Here is an 18402-nt window from a genome sequence, read left to right as displayed (position 1 = left end):
CTTCGCGACCCCATGGACTGCAGCCCACCAGGCTCCTCCAACCATGGGATTCCCCAGGCAAGAGTACTGGAGTGGGTTGCCATTGCCTTCTCGGTTCTCCATACAGACCCTCTCATTTTACGTAACAGGAAACTGAGAGACGGGCTGTTTTGTTCTAGGTTGTGACTCTGACCTCAAAGTTCACAGCTCAGATGAGAACGTGTTGTGTGTTGACCCTGTGCTCAGCCCTGTCAGTGAGCTGGGGACGCAGGAAGGCTGGACACTGTCCTCGACCTCAGGCTGTGCAGGCTTGGTGGGGCCAGAGGCAGACCCCCAGGCAATGAGGAGAGCTGGTCCCAGGCCCTAAGTGGTAGAGTCGGGGGAGGACGGAGAGGGCAGCTTCAGAGGACATGTCGCCTGAGCAAGGTTTTAAAGGATAAACAGGAGTTGGCTGTGTGCACCTGCCTGCCTATGTATTCGAGTACAGAGTGTGCATACTTGCCTTCTGTCTGGCATCTTGGGATGCCATCCGTATGGACTAGGAGGGTGGGTTCATGTCAGGCCCAGCCCTCAGCTGTGTAAAGACAGCTCTGAAAGCCCTGTACTTGAGTACCTGTTATGGGCTAGATGTGGAGACATGTTTCACGTGAGCCTTAAGGTGGACGCTAATGTTCTGTTTCTTGACAAGGTGCTTGAGATTCAGAGAGACAGTAAGAGTTCCTTTTCTCAGGGTTCTTCTCACTGCCTGGCATGTCACCATGGCTGGCCTCTTTCTCAAGGCCTGAAGGTCTCACTGGTAGCTACCGCTGGCTGGTGAGCCACGCGGCTGTGTTTGATGCCTGGAGCCAGGTGTGGATATCTGGGCCTCCTCGGGACCCCGATGGCGGGGAGGGGACTGGCAGCTCCGCTGATTGTGAGCATCTCCGCAGGGAGAAGGAGAGGCAGTGGGCAGATAGCGTCACTCCCAGTCCCCCTGCCTGAGGGCCGGCCGGGCTCTGCTCCCTAGGAGCCTCTGGTTTGCTCCGGTGGGCCATGCTGGCTTTTGGAAGTTCTTTCCCGCCTGGTGGTCCACTTCTCTCCTTGGCGTGGACGGGGGTGAGTCACCTGCCCGTGCCCAGTGTCAGGTGGGCCAGGCACCCCCGAAGCTCCACCCTGTTCCCGTGGGGCCGGCCGGATGTGGCTGCCAAGGGAAGGGGGAGCCCAGATCGAGGGAAGTGCCCGTTTTCTTGCTCATGGTGGTTTGGTTTTTCTCCTCAGTTCACTGCCACACTTGGCATCCGGTTGCCCTTGCCTGATGGACAGTGTCCTGACAGGGTTACTGGGGGCCGCTCCCCAATGTGCACTGCTCCCCACCGCTTCCCTCTCCCTCCTGTGCGACCTCGAGTCACCTTGAGCGTCTTAAAATTCCCTAACAATGGACCTCATCTTTCTGGTCCTCCTGCTGCCAGCGCTCCTCTCAGTCTGAGCTGCCACTTCTCCCAGGAAGTTTTCCTTGATTACCCAGGCTGGATAGGATCTCCATCCTGGGCTCCCACAGTCTCATGTACTTCCCTCTGTCTTGGGACTGGACCCTTGTCTGATCGGTCTGCTTCCCCAGTAGAGATGCCAAGGGCACAGAGCAAGTGCCTGGCAAGAGATGGCCAAATTCATTACACGATGAGAGAGAGGGTCAGAGAGCTGACTGGCCTCGCTGTGGCTCCTGGGCAGGTGGGGGAGGGGGAGCAGGGCAGCGCAGGCCACCCTAGGGTCAGTCGGGGTTCGGGAGGGTCTAGGCTCTGTTCTGAGACCGGGCATCCCTCGGTCCAGGACCCCGACCTGGTGTTCCAACCCCATCTGAGCTCCTCCCTGCTGGGAGCTCACCTGTTTTTCTCCTCCACCTGCCACCCCTAACCGGAGCCATGTGCTTCCTTCTTATTCTTGTTGGGTTTTGGTCACTCTCTGCTGACCATCATCTCCATGTTGTTCCTTCTGCTTCCCGTGGAGGTGCCTGCCCAGGCCTGTGGAGGGGGCCTCTGCCTCCGTCTCTCCCTGCACACCTCACCCCCTCTCTGCCTAACCTGTACCCCATCTCTTATTTTTCTCTGCTCTTCCCCTGTTGCCCTCACCCATCCTTGCTTCTTGAACTCCCTCTCTTTCTAACCAAAGAGAACTCCGGAGTTGGAGGCAGCGGGAGCTGGGAGATGGGAGTCTGGGAGAACCTGGTGGGCCAGCCCTTCTGCTCAGGGCTTTCAGGCTCCTGGTCCACTTTCTTCTTTTTCTAGAGCTTTCTCCCTCTCCAGACTTGGGGTCTCTCTCTGCCTTCACCCATCCATCTCCCCACCTGTGCCTGCCACTTCTTCTCTTTGACACCGCCAAGAAGGGACAGCCGTGACTCATCGAGGGGAGAGTCAGCCTCTGAGATGTCAGGAATAGGGTGTGTGTCTGTGAGCCCGTGTGTACGTGCTTTTGGGTGCCTCTGTGTGCATGAATGTGTGTGTGCTGGTGTCAGTTACAGGAGTGGGAGGGCGTCTAGATACGGGCTAGAATGGGTCTCAACTGGAAATCTAGGCAGATTGGAAGCTGACTCCTAGTGACAGCAAGAGCCTGACCCTCCGCCAGCCCTCCCTTCCCTCCTGGTCCTGGAGTGATTACCTCCCTGCCCCTCCCTCTAGGATTTGTGAGCAGTGGGCCCAAGAAATGGAGTCCTGTGGGGAGGTGGGGCCACCCCCGCCGGCCCCCTGGTGTTTGGCTCACTTTTCAGTTGCCAGGTTGGGGTGTAGCAGCCAGGGCTGCGGTGTGATATCAGCTGGGAGGGGCACCCAACCCCTCGTACTCCTGGTTTCTGTCACTACAGCAAGCCTGTCCTAAGCTCCTCCTCTTGACAGATGGGTGAGCCCTGAGAAGAGGAGGGAGAGATCTCAGTCCCTCAGGCCCTTGGGGGTCACAGCAACCACAAGACCTCTGGTGGTCCTGGTGGCCTGGGCTGGGTGATCCTGGCCATGGCCCTCCCAGAACCCTGCTGGGGTGAAGAGGAGTCTGTGGTATTGATGATCTGGTGCTCTTGGTTTGGCTACTTTCCTTCTCAGTGTAACATTCTTCCCTTCTCCCTCTGCCTTGGAAGGTCCTCCAGAAACTGGGGAAGGCGGATGAGACGAAGGATGAGCAGTTTGAACAGTGTGTCCAGAATTTCAACAAGCAGCTGGTGAGTATGGGTGGCCCTTGGCCTTCGGGAGCTTGTGAAAAATGGAACTGTGCCTGCCAGGTGGAAAATGTCAAGAGCTGAATTTGTGGAGTAGAAGAGCTTGAGAAGGGATTAGTGTGGGCTGGCATGTCATGGAAGACTTCTTGGAGGAGGGGGCACTGGCACTGGCTATGGACTAGGGGAAGAGGGGGACTGTGGGGGTTTACTTTAGGTAAGATGTAAGGTGGGGCGGGGTGGGAGTGGGAGTGAGTGTTAGATCACGGCCAGATTCTGGGCAACCTTCAGTGTCGAGGCAGGTGGGCTCTCTAGAAGTGTCCTGTGAGGAGAGTGGTATCTGCAAGATTTAATACGGGAGCGGAGCAGACTGGGTTTGATTGGGTACCCGCTGAGTGTCGACTGTGCCTGGCTGAGTGGTGGGCTCCAGGCCGGGCCATTTGTAGATGGCTTGTGGATCCCTCCGACACCCCTGTAAGGCAACTGGTATCAGTGCTCCCCTTTCGTAGATGAAGCAGTTGAGGCTTAGAGAAGTTGGGTAATCTGCCCAAGGCCATCCAGCTTTGGGAGTGGATTCAGACCCATACTTCTCTGGTTCTAAAAACTGCAAATGAATTAAAGGACATCCTTAGCATTTTCTTTTATAGACCAAGGGCTGGTGACAGAAGGGCCTTAATTATGTGGACAGCCTGGGGGGCAGTGGTTTTATCCAAGGGAGGATGTCCTGACCCCAAAGGGCCCTAAATACCTTGACTGGGTTGTGCTCGAGACATTCCCCCCTCAGATCTGCTAAGTCTAGAATAAGCCACTTTGGTGACTGTATCTGAAGATAGTAGAAGTTGGGAGTGAAATGACTCTGGTGATTCTCTCCTCCCTGGGAAAGGCCAAGGAAGCAGGGACAGAGAGCTGGGCCATGGCTCTGTGGCTTCTGCAAACCAGTCCCAGTGAGTGACAGACAGGAATGGAGGCCAGAAGAGGCCACAGGAGTGGGCATGGGTGTTGGCAATGAGGTCAAGATCTAAGCTTTGCTAGGAAAGGGGCTGGTGGGCCTAGACTGGGGGCTGGGAGGGACCAGGCCTCTTCCTACTCCTGGTCCACATCTGAGGCCTCAGAAAGCACAGAAGATACCCACCAATGCTTCTGTGGCTGGAAGGGAACCTCTGGGAGAAGGGGCCTCCTTTGAAAAACTCTGACAGCTCACTGGCCCGTGGCTGGGAGCAGTTGGGAGAGGGCCAGGGAGCATGATGGGAGAAGGCCAGGGAGCATGCTGGGAGAAGGCTGGGGAGCATGCTGGGAGAGGGCCAGGGAGCATGCTGGGAGAAGGCCGGGGAGCATGCTGGGAGAGGGACGGGGAGCATGCTGGGAGAGGGACGAGGAGCATGCTGGGAGAAGGCCAGGGAGCATGCTGGGAGAGGACCGGGGAACATACTGGGAAAGGGCTGGGGAGCATGCTGGGAGAGGGCCAGGGAGCATGATGGTAGAAGGCCGGGGAGCATGCTGGGAGAGGATCAGAGGGCATGCTGGGATAGGGCAAGTGTGCGTGCTGGGAGAGGGCCCAGGGCCAAGTCACCCTCACCTGCCAGAGAGGCTCAACTGAGGGGTTCCTCAGAGCAGGGTTGGGAGCCCCCATGGCTGCTTGTCCCCCGAGGCCAGTAATGGGAGGTGTTTCAAAGCCCATAGCAGAGACGGCTTGTTTGGCTCTGGGTGACCGCTCGCCCCTTGGGCCTCGGTTTTCTCACCTTCAAAGTGGAGGCTTGAAGAAGAACACTGAAGTCCCCTCTGGCTCCCTGGCTTTTGGCAGGCAGTCACTGATCCTTGCCCAGAGCGGCTGGGGAGTGAGGCTAGGGCTAAAGATAGCCAGTGCTTTTGGCTCCCTGGCTGTGGATATGGGTGGTCATTTGAGCTGGTGCTCTGTCTGCCCGCAGATTGGGTGGTGTGGTCAGCTTCTCAGGGGCCGAGGGTAGAAGCAGGAGTGGGCAAATATGAGGTCTCGTTTGAGGTTCAGGGTAACCCTCCCTTAGGAGTTAGGGCAGCTGGACAGTTCTGGATTTGATTGGTGTGTGGGGGTGACTGGGGCCTGGGGGTGGGGTCACTAAGTGAGGATCACTCTTCTCAGGGAAGTGAATTCAGAAAGCTGCGGGGTGTGAGGAGCCCTGGGAAAGGCGAAGTGAAGCTTGAGCATGGGGAGCCCTGCTCTTCCTCTGGGAACGCCAAGCCTAGTGCGCCAGCGCCAGTTGGGGCCAGGGATGGCGGGGAGTTTGGGCTTCAAGGACACGAGTCCCCCACGCCTTCCTCTGGGGGTGGGCCCTAGGAGAGGGGCTGGGTCGCCTTGCTGTCGCCTGCTTTCACAGGGACCCAGTTTACATAGCCACTCTGGGCCCACTCAGCTTCAGGTCTGGCATCCCTGGCCCTGTCCTCTTTGTGAAGCCCTGGAGGGCTCACTCACACTCTCACCCACCCAAGTGTTTTAAATCCAGCTCAGATCCTTGGAGCCATTCTTGGGTCCTCCAGATGGCTCAGCCTCTTCCTCCTAGGGGACCGCCTGGACCTGGCTCCCCAGGGCTCAGAGTTGCTATTTGTCAATGAGATAGGGCAGGTTTGGTTCCTTCTTATTCTTCAGGGCCCACCCAGGGCTCTCCTCCAAGTGGGCATCCCTGGCTATCACGTGGAGATCCTCTGGCACTGACCACAGAGGTTCACGAGTCCAGCTGGAGCCAGAGGGGTCGGTGGAGGGAGCACTTCCCTGGGAAGATGGGGGCTGACGTCAGGGAGTTGGGGGATAGCCTTTGGAGGGAGGTGTGGGGGGTGTGGAGTGCCTGCTGGCCGGCTTGTGGGGCCACACCTGGTGTTAGTCCTGGGCTGCCAGGAGAGCAGGCTGAGGGCAGTGGCTCCAGAACTTTCTCCTTCCCCCAGCTGCTCTGAAAGGCATATGGTTAGAGCCCAGGGACCTCCAGAGAGATGTTTCTCAGAGCCAGGGTGGAGGGTAGCCTGCTGCCAGGGCCGCCTGAGGAAGCAGCTGGCTGGGAGCCCCGGGAGGGGGACGTCGACACTGGGGACCAGCTGCAGTTGGCACAGGGGAGGCAGGGCCCCGGGCGGCCCTTGCACATCTGTGCCCAGTGTGCCTGCTCACAGCATGGCCTTGTTTGGGAAGCACAAGGGGCCCTGGTACAGCCTGAAGCCTGGGCAAGCACAGCAGCCTGCCCTGTGGGTGACCCCTTTCCCTGGGTGCCTTGTAGACAGATGTTGGGGGACAGTGGGGAGGGGAGCAAGCTGATGAGGCTTGGTGGGAAGAGAAGCTGGGTCTGGAAGATTCTGACATCGGATGAATACAAGAGCATCGCATCATAGGTACACTTAAATCCTCGTCTCTACCACCACAGCACTTAACTGTTAAGACTGGGGAGGCTACATGGGGAGTGGGGTAGACCCTTCCTCTTGCCCCCATCTCGGGACCACGCATGGCCCCGATGGGCTTCCAGGGAGGTGTGAGTGCTTGTGGGCTGGCCTTGGTTTCCTACTCTAATCAGCACGCCTTGAACTTGGATGTTTGGGAGATTCCTACGTGGCCAGGGTTGTATACTCCATGGGGACTGAAGGAGTCTGGGAGAGGGTCTCCGTTTTTAACGTGATGCCCTGGAACCCTCTCTGTGTGGTGTCTGCTGTCCCATTGCTGCATTTGTCGTAACGAATAGGCAGTTGCCTGTGTTCCTGGCCCTGTCAAGACCAATTCAGCAAACTGGGGCCCACGTGCCCGGGACTTGGAGGTTCTCACCAGCTCTCCCTGTGCCAGTGTGATCCTGGGCAAGTCTCGGAACCTCTCAGCTTCCTTTTCCTCAGGTGGCGCAGTGGCGTCGAGAGGCTATGTGTGGGACGTTCTGGCCCCAGTGAGGAACTGTGCCCCAACTCTGAGGACTTCAGGGCAGGAGGAGAGGGCTCTGGCCAGGAGGAGGGGCCCGGTTTGCAGGGGGACAGGAGCGATTTGAGGGTGCTGGGGTGGGCCCATGCCTGGGGCCCGCGTCCTGGCCTGCTCTCGGCAGGGGCGTTGTTTGACTGGCAGGGGTGGAGACCACTTCTGTCTCAGGCAGGAGCTCCAGGCTGGCAGGTGGAGCCCTGTAGGGGCTCAGGTCTTCCGGGACTACAGCTTGCTGCCGTGGTCTGTTTAGGTCTCCCTCAGAGAGCGAGACTTCCACACAAGGTGTCCCTGAGGCATGGGCTGGCGGGGGCCCAGGAGGCCAGCCCCAGGCTCAGCCACTCACGGCCCTCCAGAAGCCGGGCTCCCTTGTGTCCCCCTCCACACCCATCGTGGTGCCCAGGGTAGAGCCCGCCTCCTGAGGCTGCTCTTCACGGCCGCAGTGAAGCCACTCCCGGTGCCTGCGATGTGCCGGGCACCCTGCAGGTGCTCCATGCCCATGTGCTTGTGGTCTCCCAGGCCAGGGTCATTTGACCCGGTTGACAGATGAGGAGACTGAGGCTCCGAGAGGTTCAGTAACTTTCTTAGGGTTACGTGTCTAGTATGTAGAAGGAAATGGGCCCCCACTCCAGTATTCTTGCCTGGAGAATTCCATTGACAGAGGAGCCTGGCGGGCTACAGTCCATGGGGTCACACAGAGTTGGACACGACTGAAGTGCCTGAACACATGTGTCTAGTAGAGACAGAGCTGGGTCTCCACAGCCCCACAGCCTGTGTGTGGAATCTCCTGCATTCCATACGGCTTCTGGAAACTTCAGCATCTCCCTGGCGGGAGTCTCAGACTTTCCTTGCTGGCCTCAGCCAGCTCACCCGTCCTCACACCTGGAGCTCAGCTTTCCTGCTCCTGCCTCCTGCTGACGCCAGAGGGAGTTGAGGCTGCGCCCGTGGTTTTACCGCTCTGCTGGCCCTACTGCTCCAGGAAGCCCCTGGGGCTGCCCTCCCAGCTCCGAGGGTTTCATTCCCTGGGCCACTCCCCCCTTTCCCCTTTCCCCTGCATCTTCCCTCTCAACAGGGCCGGTGTCCTGAGAAGCCTGGACACGACCCCACCCTTCTCTGCATTCCTTTCAAAGGCCTCCCCCCTTCTGGGTCTCTCCTCTCCCCAGCAGGTCGTCCTCTGTCCATCAGAACCCTCCTGACCCTGTAAAGGCCTGCCCCCGGCCCCCCATCTCCGGTGGGATGCGCTGGGAGCCAGCTGGCCTCAGGCAGAACCCAAGCTTTCAGGACCAGGTGCTGGGTGGTCCCTGTACCCCCATCATCTTCCTGTGCTTGTCGGTCACCTGGCTCATGGTTGCCTGAGGGCAGGCTTGCCACCCACTGGTCCCATCTTACACACGGGCTGTGCTCCAGTGTCTCGTCCAGGGTGGAGGGTCCCTGTCTTGCTGCCTTCCTTCCAGGGCTGAGAACAGTGCCTGGGAGAGAAGGTGAATGTCCCTTCAGGCACAGGGCTCCCCAGGTGGGAGCTCAGTGTGTGTCTGTGGCCAGAGAGGCAGTAGCCGCCATACCCCAAAGCCAGGGTGTTTTCCTATCTGGTCTCCCGTAGACCCGATGCTTTGCAGTAGACAGCCCATCCGTGGCAGGTGTCCCCAGGATGCAGAAGGCAGGGGGCAGGTGTGGGCTGTGCTCCAGGCCCTCCCCTTCTCCTTGTCGTTCTCTTTGTAGACCGAGGGCACCCGCCTGCAGAAGGACCTCCGGACCTACCTGGCCTCGGTCAAAGGTAAGGGGCAGGCCCAGCCTGGACGGGTGGGCTTCCTGGGACACCGAGCGGGGCCTTCCCCAGGTGGAGCTGATGGATGCAAAGCTGGGAGGGGAGCAGGGCTGCCAGGTATGTCCACACACCTCCTGGGCCTTCAGGGGTGGGGGCAGGGGTAGCCCCTGCGCCCCCTGCCCCCGCCACCAGCCCTGCCTGCAGTGTGGCCTGTCTTCCCACCAGCCATGCATGAGGCCTCCAAGAAGCTGAACGAGTGTCTGCAGGAGGTGTACGAGCCCGACTGGCCTGGCAGGGATGAAGCAAGCAAAATCGCTGAGGTGAGTGTGGGCCCAGCGGCCTTGGTCCTTGCCCTGAGGGGCCTCTGACCTCAGCTGGCCGCCCATCGCACCCTGCACCCTCTGGGAACAGCCCTTCCCGTTCCCACGTGCCAGGTGCTCTTGGGCAAGGCCCCGCCCCTCTCTGGGGGTCATTTTCTCCTCTGAGACGTCACGCTGAGATGCGTTTCCTGTGGTGTCTGGAGGCATCTCTCCTCTCTGAGTCGCATCGCCTGGCTCCAGAAGCCTCCCTCCCGGACCCCACCAGCCCTGGGCGTATCTCATCCTCAAGGTCACCTTGTGAAAAGGCAGGACTTGTGACCCTGTTTTATAGATGAGGTTGCGCTTCCCTCATCGCTCAGTTGGTAAAGAATCTGCCTGTGATGCAGGAGACCCGGGTTCAATTCCTGGGTCGGGAAGACCCCCTGGAGAAGGGAATGGCTACCCACTCCAGTATTTTTGCCTGGAGGATCCCATGGACAGAGGAGCCTGGTGGGCTATAGTTCATGGGGTTGTAAGAGTCGCACACGACTTAGTGACTAAGCCACCACCACCACCACCAGTCTGAGGTTCTGAGGTGCCACCCAGCTGTGGGGTGACGGGGCTGGCCCCTGGGTCCCCGGGAGGGGGAGCTGGCCCTGCTGCAGCCCAGCGCGCCAGTGTGCACGCCTGTGCTCTCGCCTTCTGCAGAACAATGACCTGCTCTGGATGGATTACCACCAGAAGCTGGTGGACCAGGCGCTGCTGACCATGGACACGTACCTGGGCCAGTTTCCTGACATCAAGGTGAGCGGTGCTCTGGCCCTCCATCCTGCTGCGGCCTGGCAGCCTGTGTCGGGGGGCGGGAGTGGGAGAGGGGTGCGGGGGCATGCAGGCAGCCCAGGGCTGGAGGCAGGCCTCCCCTTCGCCTCCCAGTTCATCCTCTGGGGCTGCTCCCTCTGAGGCTGGCCTTCCAGTCCCCAGGCCTGGGCCTTTCTGAGCTGGAAACCCTGTACCTGTGGGTCTCTGGACTGTGGAAAGAGACCTCGTGGAGCATGTGCATGTGGGGCCATGTAACTGTGGAGTGACTCTAGGGCTGACGACGTGTATTAAGGGGCTGGAAGGCCTGGCGTTGTATGCCCTGTATGAGACTCTGTGCTTGCAAGGGAAGGTGTGTATCATTGTGTGCGTCGCCTCTTATCTGGATGTATCTGTGTGACTGCGTGTGTTCAAAACGCCAGCTGCCCTTGCCGGGCCCAGGTGAGTTAGGACTGAGGACTGGTCGGTGTGTCAGGATCTCCACGGAGGCACCTGGGAGCCCAGGTGCCCCCGACACACAGGCACAGTTGTCTAGAGCTCAGGTAGTGACCGTGGTGCTGGGCCTGATCCTCTGGAGGGGTCACACTCCATGCTGGCCCCCGGCCACACAGTGCAAAGGCTCCTGAAGGAGTTTTACAGGGAGTGCAGGAGGGAGGCTGGTGGGGTGGCTCAGGAGGAGAGAAGCCTTCAAGGGGTGAGCTCTTTGCTGCCAGAAATGTTCACTCGAGTGTCTCGGGCATCTGTGAGACAGACTTGCTGAGCCTGGGGTCGGCGGCCCTAAGCCCTCCGGGTTCATCCAGTCCCCCTTGCCTGGGTCAGCATCTCAGCATGGGCGTCAGGCCCTGTTCAGCTGCCTCCTCCTTCCTATACTTCAGTCACGCATTGCCAAGCGTGGGCGGAAGCTGGTGGACTACGACAGTGCCCGGCACCATTACGAGTCCCTTCAAACCGCCAAAAAGAAGGATGAAGCCAAAATTGCTAAGGTAAGGCTGGCCGTGTGGCTGCTGGGGGAGAGTCCTCGGGAGTCTCCACAGGGTGCCTTCCTCCTGGGCTGGTCCACCACCCCCTCTGCAGGCTTGTCACTGCGCCCTGGCGGGCAGGGGTCCTCGGCCCCCTTTGCAGAGGGGTTCACCTCCGGTGACTAGTTCGGGTCACAGGTCCAGGGCGAGTGAGTGGGAGGCCTCGTGGGCCTAATGGGTGGGGCCCCCGCCTGGCCCCTCCGCCTGTCCTGAGGCCACTTTCCAGGATGAGAGCAGGCCTGGCTTGGGTTTCACTGGCCCAGCCCCTCCTGGCCTGGTGTGCTCCGAGTGGAATTCCATCACCGGATCCAATGTGAACCTGTCTCAGCTGGAACAAGCCGGGTCGGGTCGGGGGGGGGTGCACCCACATTTGCCCCGCAGTGAGTGCCCCCAGGGCAGGAGCTGCTTGCTGAGTCTGTCTGCCCTTGCTAACGATTCTCATATTCTGCTTTGCAGCTGGAGTTCACCCAATTCTCCGCCTTCCTCGGGGCTCCCCTTAATTCTCTCAGCCTCAGGGGCCTTTACCTGCTGTGGGGGCTGGCCCTCTGGAGGGTGGCAGGGCTCCGTCACTGCCCTGGAGACGTTTGGATGTGGTGTTTAATGTCTGTGTCGTTTCTCTCTCCCCGTCTCCCTCCTCTCTCTCTACTCTCCTTGGCCTTGACCTCCCCTCCCCACCCCTAGCCTGTCTCGCTGCTTGAGAAAGCCGCCCCCCAGTGGTGCCAAGGCAAACTGCAGGCTCATCTCGTAGCTCAAACTAACCTGCTCCGAAATCAGGTGACACTGGCTTCTAACCTTGCACGTGCTGGCGCCTTCTGGTCTGTCGTCCTGTCCTTGGTGCTGGGTGGTGCTGGGTGCCCGTCTGCCCAGCCCTACTGGGGGGTTGGGGAGGGCTCGACTCTTTCCCCGGTTGGGAGGCAGGGCTGTTTTCAAATGTCTCTGCTGGGAGACCTCCTGCTTTCAAAGGGAGGATGTGGATGGGGGCTGGGGCTCCGGTTAACCTGGGATGGCCATCTCTGTCCTAGCGCCTGGACCTCTGGTCGTCCCGGCTCCGACTCTGAAATCCTAGCCTCCAGGAGCCCAGGAAAGCCTCAGACTCTTTGTCCTCTGTGAGGGCTCTTGCAGGGACAGATGTGGTGTCTTTAGTGCATTGTCCTTCAAACCTCATAAGAACTGTGCGGTTAACCTGGGTTTGCTGAGGAGACAAACCCGTCCAGAGAGGCCGGATCTCCTGCCCAGTTCCCAGAGCCATTTAGTGACTGAGTTGGGGCTCACCCACCTCAAGGCCTGGGTCATTCTCCTAGCTCCCTAGACTGGGGGTCCCTGTGGGTGGTCCTGCCACAACTGGCCAGAGTCATGGTGACCCTTGGACCTGTAGGCCCCAGGGTGCCCCTGAGGGGACGCTGAGAAGGCTCTTCAGTCTGGCTGGGATACTGAGACCTGGGCCGAAAGGACTGGCTCTTTGGGAATTCCACGGAGGGCAAACAGTCTATATCACAGTGGTCCCAGAGGGCTTCCTGGAGGAGGCTCTTTGCACAAAGTGATACTACTATCCTGGCAATAGGAGTGGGCTGGGTCCTGGTAAGGACCATGAAGCAGTGCCCTGGGAGAGGTAGCCTCATGGTTCTCAGTCAGTGACACTGACATGACTGTAGCAGCACTTTGTGGTCCTGGGAGGGGGCAGGAGACAGGCCCCACTGAGGAGGTTGGGTTTCTCTCCAGGCAGCTGCCCCATGTTTTCTGGGCCACTTCTGATTTCATCATCTTCAACTCACATGTATTGGATACCTGTGATGTGGAGAGGGCTGGGTTTAGCAGGGGCTCGTGGCCCAATTTCTTATTCACCCTGCTGCCTGATTTCTCTTAGGCCAGAGCTGTGGGCTGACTTTAGAGGCTCTGAGTGACAGCCCCACCTCTTTCTGGTCTAGGGGAGATGGCCTGGGTTAGGTCAGCCTGCGGGAGTGCTGAGGGACTGGCCTGTCCCGCCTGTAGAGTTCAGGACTTCGGGCTGGAGGGGGAATAATGGGGCCACTGACCCAGGGCCAGGATTTCTGCATAATTTTCCCTGAAATGGGTTTGGGAGGATGCCAGGTGAACATTTTAGTCCAGTGGGATAAGCTCCTGGGAGACTGTGGGGCCAGGGTGGTGGCCATGGCCGATTTGGGGCTCCTGGGATGGGTGTGGTTGGGGATCCAGCTGGTAGGGTCCCATCCCCCACCTTCACCCCCCACCCTGGAGGATTGGCAGGAGAAGCCAGGGCACGGGATCTCGTCTCTGGATGTTGGACGGCAGATGTTTTGCCTTTTGGCCAAATTACATTCCCATTTGGATCCAGTTTTCATCTGAGCCTCTCTTCTTTCTTCCTCACCCTGCCTCACCCCTGGCCGGGGGCTGGGGAGCCTTCAGGCAACTGGCTGGCAGTGAGCTGGGGTACTTGGGGCCCTGTGCCGCCTTTGCTGGCTGACTTGACTTTGGAGGGACAGCACCAGCTCCTGAGCCTGTGTTCTCCTGAGCTGTCCAGCTCTGGGTGTTCCCTGGTCTGGTTCCAAGCTGCTCTCCACACGTGTCATGGTCTCCCCAAAGCTGCCTGCAGGACCCTGGTGACAGGCTGCATGGCAAGGGCGTCACTTTGTCACTGTTCCCCGTGTGCGGAGGCGTGTAGTGGAGCCACGGGGGCTGCAAGGTCTCCCCAGCAAGGGACAGCTCTCCCCCCGCCTCCTGCCACCCCTTGTATTTCTGAAAGAGCCAGAATATGAAGAATGTGACTCAAAGGAAATAAAGGATAGGCCCTGACTTCTAGGAACTCTAAAACAAAGCCACCCTGCCCTTTGCAGCATTGCTGAGCTCTGTGAACAGAGCTTGGTGTCCAGCTGTGAACTGCTGTGCCGTCCACACCGTCTTGGCCATGCTTGTACACTCGAGGAGTTAGGACCAGCATCGTGGGGACCAGAGGGGTGGTCTCTGTGGGTACGGAAGCCGGGGAGGTCAGTGTCCTGGAGGAAGTGGGACTTGAACCAGCCAGTGGGCACTTGAATGGGAAGTACACGTGACGTGTGAGGCTCTGGTGTCTGGAAGTGTGGGAGTCACTGTTTTGAGGGTGGTAGCCCCTTTCAGGCACTGGGGTTCTCAGAGAATTAAGACAGGGATGATCTGGCTTCTGGCCTGGAGGGCACCCCAGGTCTAATCCATTCTAGGTGTGGCCAGAGGCATGCATATTTAGAGACATTTCTTTGATTTCTTATACTCCCTTTAATTTTTAAATGAGATTTTAAAAAAGTTAGATGAGACGCTCATGCTCAGTCTAGCAAGTTCCAACAACCTCAAGGTGATGGAGTCAGGAGCGTGGTGACCCCTCTCTCCTCCGGTTCCCTAGTCATCCTGGCTGGGCCAGACACAGAAGGAATAGGATGTGACTTGGGCTGATCCCGGTGTCTGTAGCTGCATGGACAGCCGGGTGGGCTTAAGTGGGACGGGCAGCTCTGGTGTGCTCTGCAGCAGTGTGGCGTTCAGGCCAGCTGGCCTGAGAACGTGAGGCTGCTGGAGGGAAGTTTTCTCCTGGGCGAGGCCACCACGTTCCTGGGCTGTGACTCAGACCCCGAATCCAAGTCACCCCCCTGAGTCACCATTTCCTGCAGCGCTCTCCAGAATGAGCCAGCAGAGCCCTTTCTGGGGCCGGGGTCTGTGACTCACCTCCGCCCTCCGCCCAGCTCCCGCCTTTCTAGGATTCTGCCATGGGGCCTTAGTGCCACCAACTGGTGTGTGTGTGCAGGCATGGAGGGCGCGGGCTGGCCTGGGAGGGGGCACAGGCACCTTGCCCAGCAGCCCAGCCCACTCCTCGCCTGCCCTCTCACCTGCCTCTCCGCATGTCCCCGAGCTCCTGCCTCTGTTGAGGAAGTGTCAGGAGAGAGGGGTCAGAGGAGAGGGTCGGAAAGCTTCTCCCATGGAAGTGAAGTCAGCCTGGTGGTGGAGGCTGAGTAGGGGCCGGCCCTGGGAAAGGAGAAGGAGAAGTCAGAGGGGCCAGCATGGGCCAGGGCCAGAGTGCTGGGCAGCAGGCAGACCCTGAGCTTGAGAGGGGCTCCAGTGTGAGAGGACAGGGTCCCACCTGGCTGGATCTGGGGCCTCGTGGCCTGCCTGGGCCTCAGCCCCCTTGTCCCCTTGGCCGGCGCCTTCTCGTGTGCTCCATTCTTTCCTCGGGGCCCCCTGAGGCACCTGGACCAGATGGGGGTTCTCTCATTGGCCATGGCTGCTCTACTGCCCCCTGCCCGGCGCACCCCGGGGTTGCGGGGGAGGAGATCGGGGAGGTCTGCCCAGGCGTCCACAGCTAGTTCAGCCTGTCTTGCCCGGAGCCCTGGTTCCAGTGCACTGGAGAGAGTAGGTCTTGGTGGGGGCCTGGCCTAGCCTGGGCTGGCTAGGACACAGGCCCTGCAGAGGGGAATGACCCATCCCACCCCCCAGGCTGAGGAGGAGCTCATCAAAGCCCAGAAGGTGTTTGAGGAGATGAATGTGGATCTGCAGGAGGAGCTGCCATCCCTGTGGAACAGGTGAGGGGTGGGAGGGGGCGGGCAGAGCCTCGGCCACCCTCCGGAGGCTGCAGGGCTGTGCTGCTCTGCTCCATGGCCTCCCGGGGCTGGGGTTGGTGAGGTGGAGGTATGGCTCTCCCGGGCTGCCCACCCTGACCTGTAATCCACCTGGCCCTTCTTCCCTGTGTACTGCAGCCGTGTGGGTTTCTATGTCAACACATTTCAGAGCATTGCGGGCCTGGAGGAAAACTTCCACAAGGAAATGAGTAAGGTAGGTCCCTTTCCTCCCCCGCAGGCCCCTCACCCCCTCACCCAGGGCCATGCTCCACCTGCCGAGGGTCAGGGTCAGCGGCACAGGGTGGCCCGGCTCCCTCTTCCCTGCGGGGGTTAGAGACACAGGTTACCGCAGCGCCCCCTCTGAGCCTCTGCCCTTGAGGAACAGGGTCAGGGCCCAGTAGGAGCTGCTGGGTGCACTGGGAGGCTGCAAGCCAGCCCCACGGGTCTAGCCCTAGCCCCTGCCCTGCTCCCAGTTCTTTCCTCCTTGCTTGGGCAGGGCCAGCGGCCCTCAAACTGGAGAAATGTTCTCAGGCAGCCTTGGCCCAGGGAGCTCAGTGTTAGAAAATGGTGGTGGTTTCCCAATTTGTAGGCTGATGATAAATAGTAAAATTTTTCCAATTAAAAAAAATTTTTAATATTCCTGAAGACATTAAAGCAGATTTGCCTTACCTACTGGAATCTGATGTAAGATGGGGTCTGATTAGCTTAAATTCCTATGTTGTATTATTTTCATTTTGATGAAAATGGCAGTTAAACTGCAAAGCTGAGTTGTAAAAACCTCATGTTGGCAACTTCCTCCTTCCCTGTGCCGTGGGTGGGCCTGACTGTCTCCAGGGCCCAGAAGAATGAAGCTATAGATCATGGGGGATTCCAAGCCCAGGACAGGAAAAAGGCTTTGGCCACCTTGGGGCCTGTCCTGAGGGACCACCCTGAGTATTGTTTTCTGCCTGATTTTTCCTTTTTTCCCTTTTCCTTCCTTCTTTTCCTTCTTCCCTTCAGTATGAGACAACTTGTGAAAAATTAAAAGAAAAAAACAGAGATGTGTTTTGGGGAGAAAATATTTGTAAAGTCAGGAGGAAGATTCAGCTCTGGGCTTCCTAGTGGCTGAAGGAGAGGGAAATATTTTCAGTAAGCAGAACCACAAGATGCATGGGGTCAGTCCCTCATCCTGCTGGTGCTTTTGGTGAAATCTCTGTCAGTTGTAACGTGGCCTGAAAGCATCTTGGCAAATGACTTCAGCAATTAGGATCAACAGTTCATTTGCAAAATTGGAAAAAAAAAAAAAAAGAACAAGCAAAATAAAACAGTACAAGCTTTGTGTGGCATTTTAGGAAGTGCCTGTAAGTAGAAAGAAGAAAAAGATGGTCCGCAGAAACCGTGATGCTAAGCAGCGCAGCCCACTTCCTCCTCTTTGGTTTTCTTTCTGGGGTTGGTGTGCTGGCTCCCAGCTCCCACTGATGGAGAGACAAGAGCTTGTTCCTGGTCCAAGCAGAGGCACAGGGCAGGACCAGGGTAGAAGAGAGGCAGGGATTTCGCTGGGAGGTGGGGCTGGTTGGTGGCCCCCACCCAACATGCTTGCTGTCCCTCCTGCAGCTCAACCAGAACCTCAACGATGTGCTCATCAGTCTGGAGAAGCAGCACGGGAGCAACACGTTCACAGTCAAGGCCCAGCCTAGGTGTGTGAGTCCCCTGAGGGTGCTGGGGGGCTGCGGGAGGTGTCCGCTGGGGCAAGGCATCTTCCTGCGGTCCCCTGTGGGTTCAGCCTTTCTGGCTTGGCCTCCCTTGTGCTCAGGGGAGCAGGCGAAGGCGCCTGTTCTCCTTGGCTGTGTCCCATCTGAGAAGGAGCGACCCCGGGCAGTCTGTGGCTCCCCCAGTGCGTGCCTGGCTTCCTCCACCGTGGAGCCCAGAAGCGGTGCGTCCACTGCTTTGCAGGCAGGGCTGGGGCTGAAGGACTCAGGGGATCCTCGCAGCGGGGAGCCCCCTTCCACCACTCACGGCACGGAGGAGAGCCCTGCTTCCTGAGGGGAACCTCAAGGGAGGAGGGGATGCGCCTGGCCCGCAGCCCCCAGGAAACCACAGCGAGTCTGGGGCTTCCCTTCATCTCTGTCCTTGAGGTGCCGTGCGTCACGGCATGGCGTGGAGCGCTGCGGTGCGCCTCGCTTTCCTTATCAACCACGCAGGGTGGTTGCATCAGGTTCTTGGGGTACCTGGGGAGGAGGAAGGCAGTCAGTATTCCGTGACTGTCACTGCCCCACTCCCCGCTGAAAACACAGTGTGGGAGCAGCCCACAGGCTGCCCTGTAGGAAATAAAGGCCAGGGGCGTCGGTTTCACAGGTCACCTTCCTGCCTGGAGGTCAGGGTGGCACTCGCAGGGTGGTTGAGGAGGGGGACCGTGCAGGCAGTGGGGCCAGGCTGCCCTTGGGAAAAGGCTGGTCTGAGAGGAGAGGACGGGCTGCAAAGGAGGCTCGTATGTCTCCTTTACTCCAGAGTGGCCCCCAGGGCAGCCCAGTGGCCTTCTCCCGGGGCCCCGTGCTGGTCCGCTGACCCGGCTCCTTCCCGGGTCCTGAGCTCCTGTGGCTGGACCCCAGGCAGGGAGGGCGGCTGGCATTGTCCCGCCGAGAGCCGCCCACCAAGCTCTGTCTCAGGGGGCGTCTGCTGCTCGTTCTGCCAACACCGCCTCAGGGCGCTTGGCCGGATGCCAAGGCCTTGGCCCTGGACAGCAGGGATCGTGGGCAGGCCTGGGGCCTCTTCACACCCAGGGAGTCGGGGGTGCTTCAGCCCTTAGTCTTCCTCCAAGCAGAGGGGCTGCCGGCGAGGGAAGGGGTCAGGCCAGTCCCACATCCTCATTCCCCCAAATGAAGGCCT

General features: G+C 59.2%; 1 protein-coding gene across 44 annotated transcripts in view; it reads left to right on the top strand.

Moving 5' to 3' along the window:
• Positions 1-18402, top strand: part of BIN1 (bridging integrator 1) — a 56651-nt gene that overhangs the window by 26492 nt on the left and 11757 nt on the right. For 24 of the 44 annotated variants that reach the window (XM_086372058.1, XM_086372055.1, XM_086372047.1 and 21 more), the window contains exons 2-9: positions 3080-3160; positions 8784-8838; positions 9055-9149; positions 9837-9932; positions 10820-10927; positions 15416-15501; positions 15676-15751; positions 17131-17213. In XM_086372058.1, the coding sequence (XP_086228184.1) occupies positions 3080-3160; positions 8784-8838; positions 9055-9149; positions 9837-9932; positions 10820-10927; positions 15416-15501; positions 15676-15751; positions 17131-17213 (680 nt within the window). Of the gene's footprint in view, positions 1-2436; positions 2636-3079; positions 3161-8783; positions 8839-9054; positions 9150-9836; positions 9933-10819; positions 10928-11644; positions 11738-15415; positions 15502-15675; positions 15752-17130; positions 17214-18402 lie in introns of those variants that run through there. The other 20 variants (XM_086372051.1, XM_086372048.1, XM_086372003.1 and 17 more) reach the window with 5 other exon arrangements.

The sequence above is a fragment of the Bos grunniens genome, chromosome 2 (assembly GCF_055505025.1).
Source record: "Bos grunniens cultivar Pamir isolate PY7600 chromosome 2, Bosgru_T2T1.0, whole genome shotgun sequence".
Taxonomy (NCBI): Eukaryota; Metazoa; Chordata; class Mammalia; order Artiodactyla; family Bovidae; genus Bos; species Bos grunniens.
The sequence above is the reverse complement of the archived record's forward strand: the minus strand, read 5'-3'. Positions and strand labels throughout refer to the sequence as shown.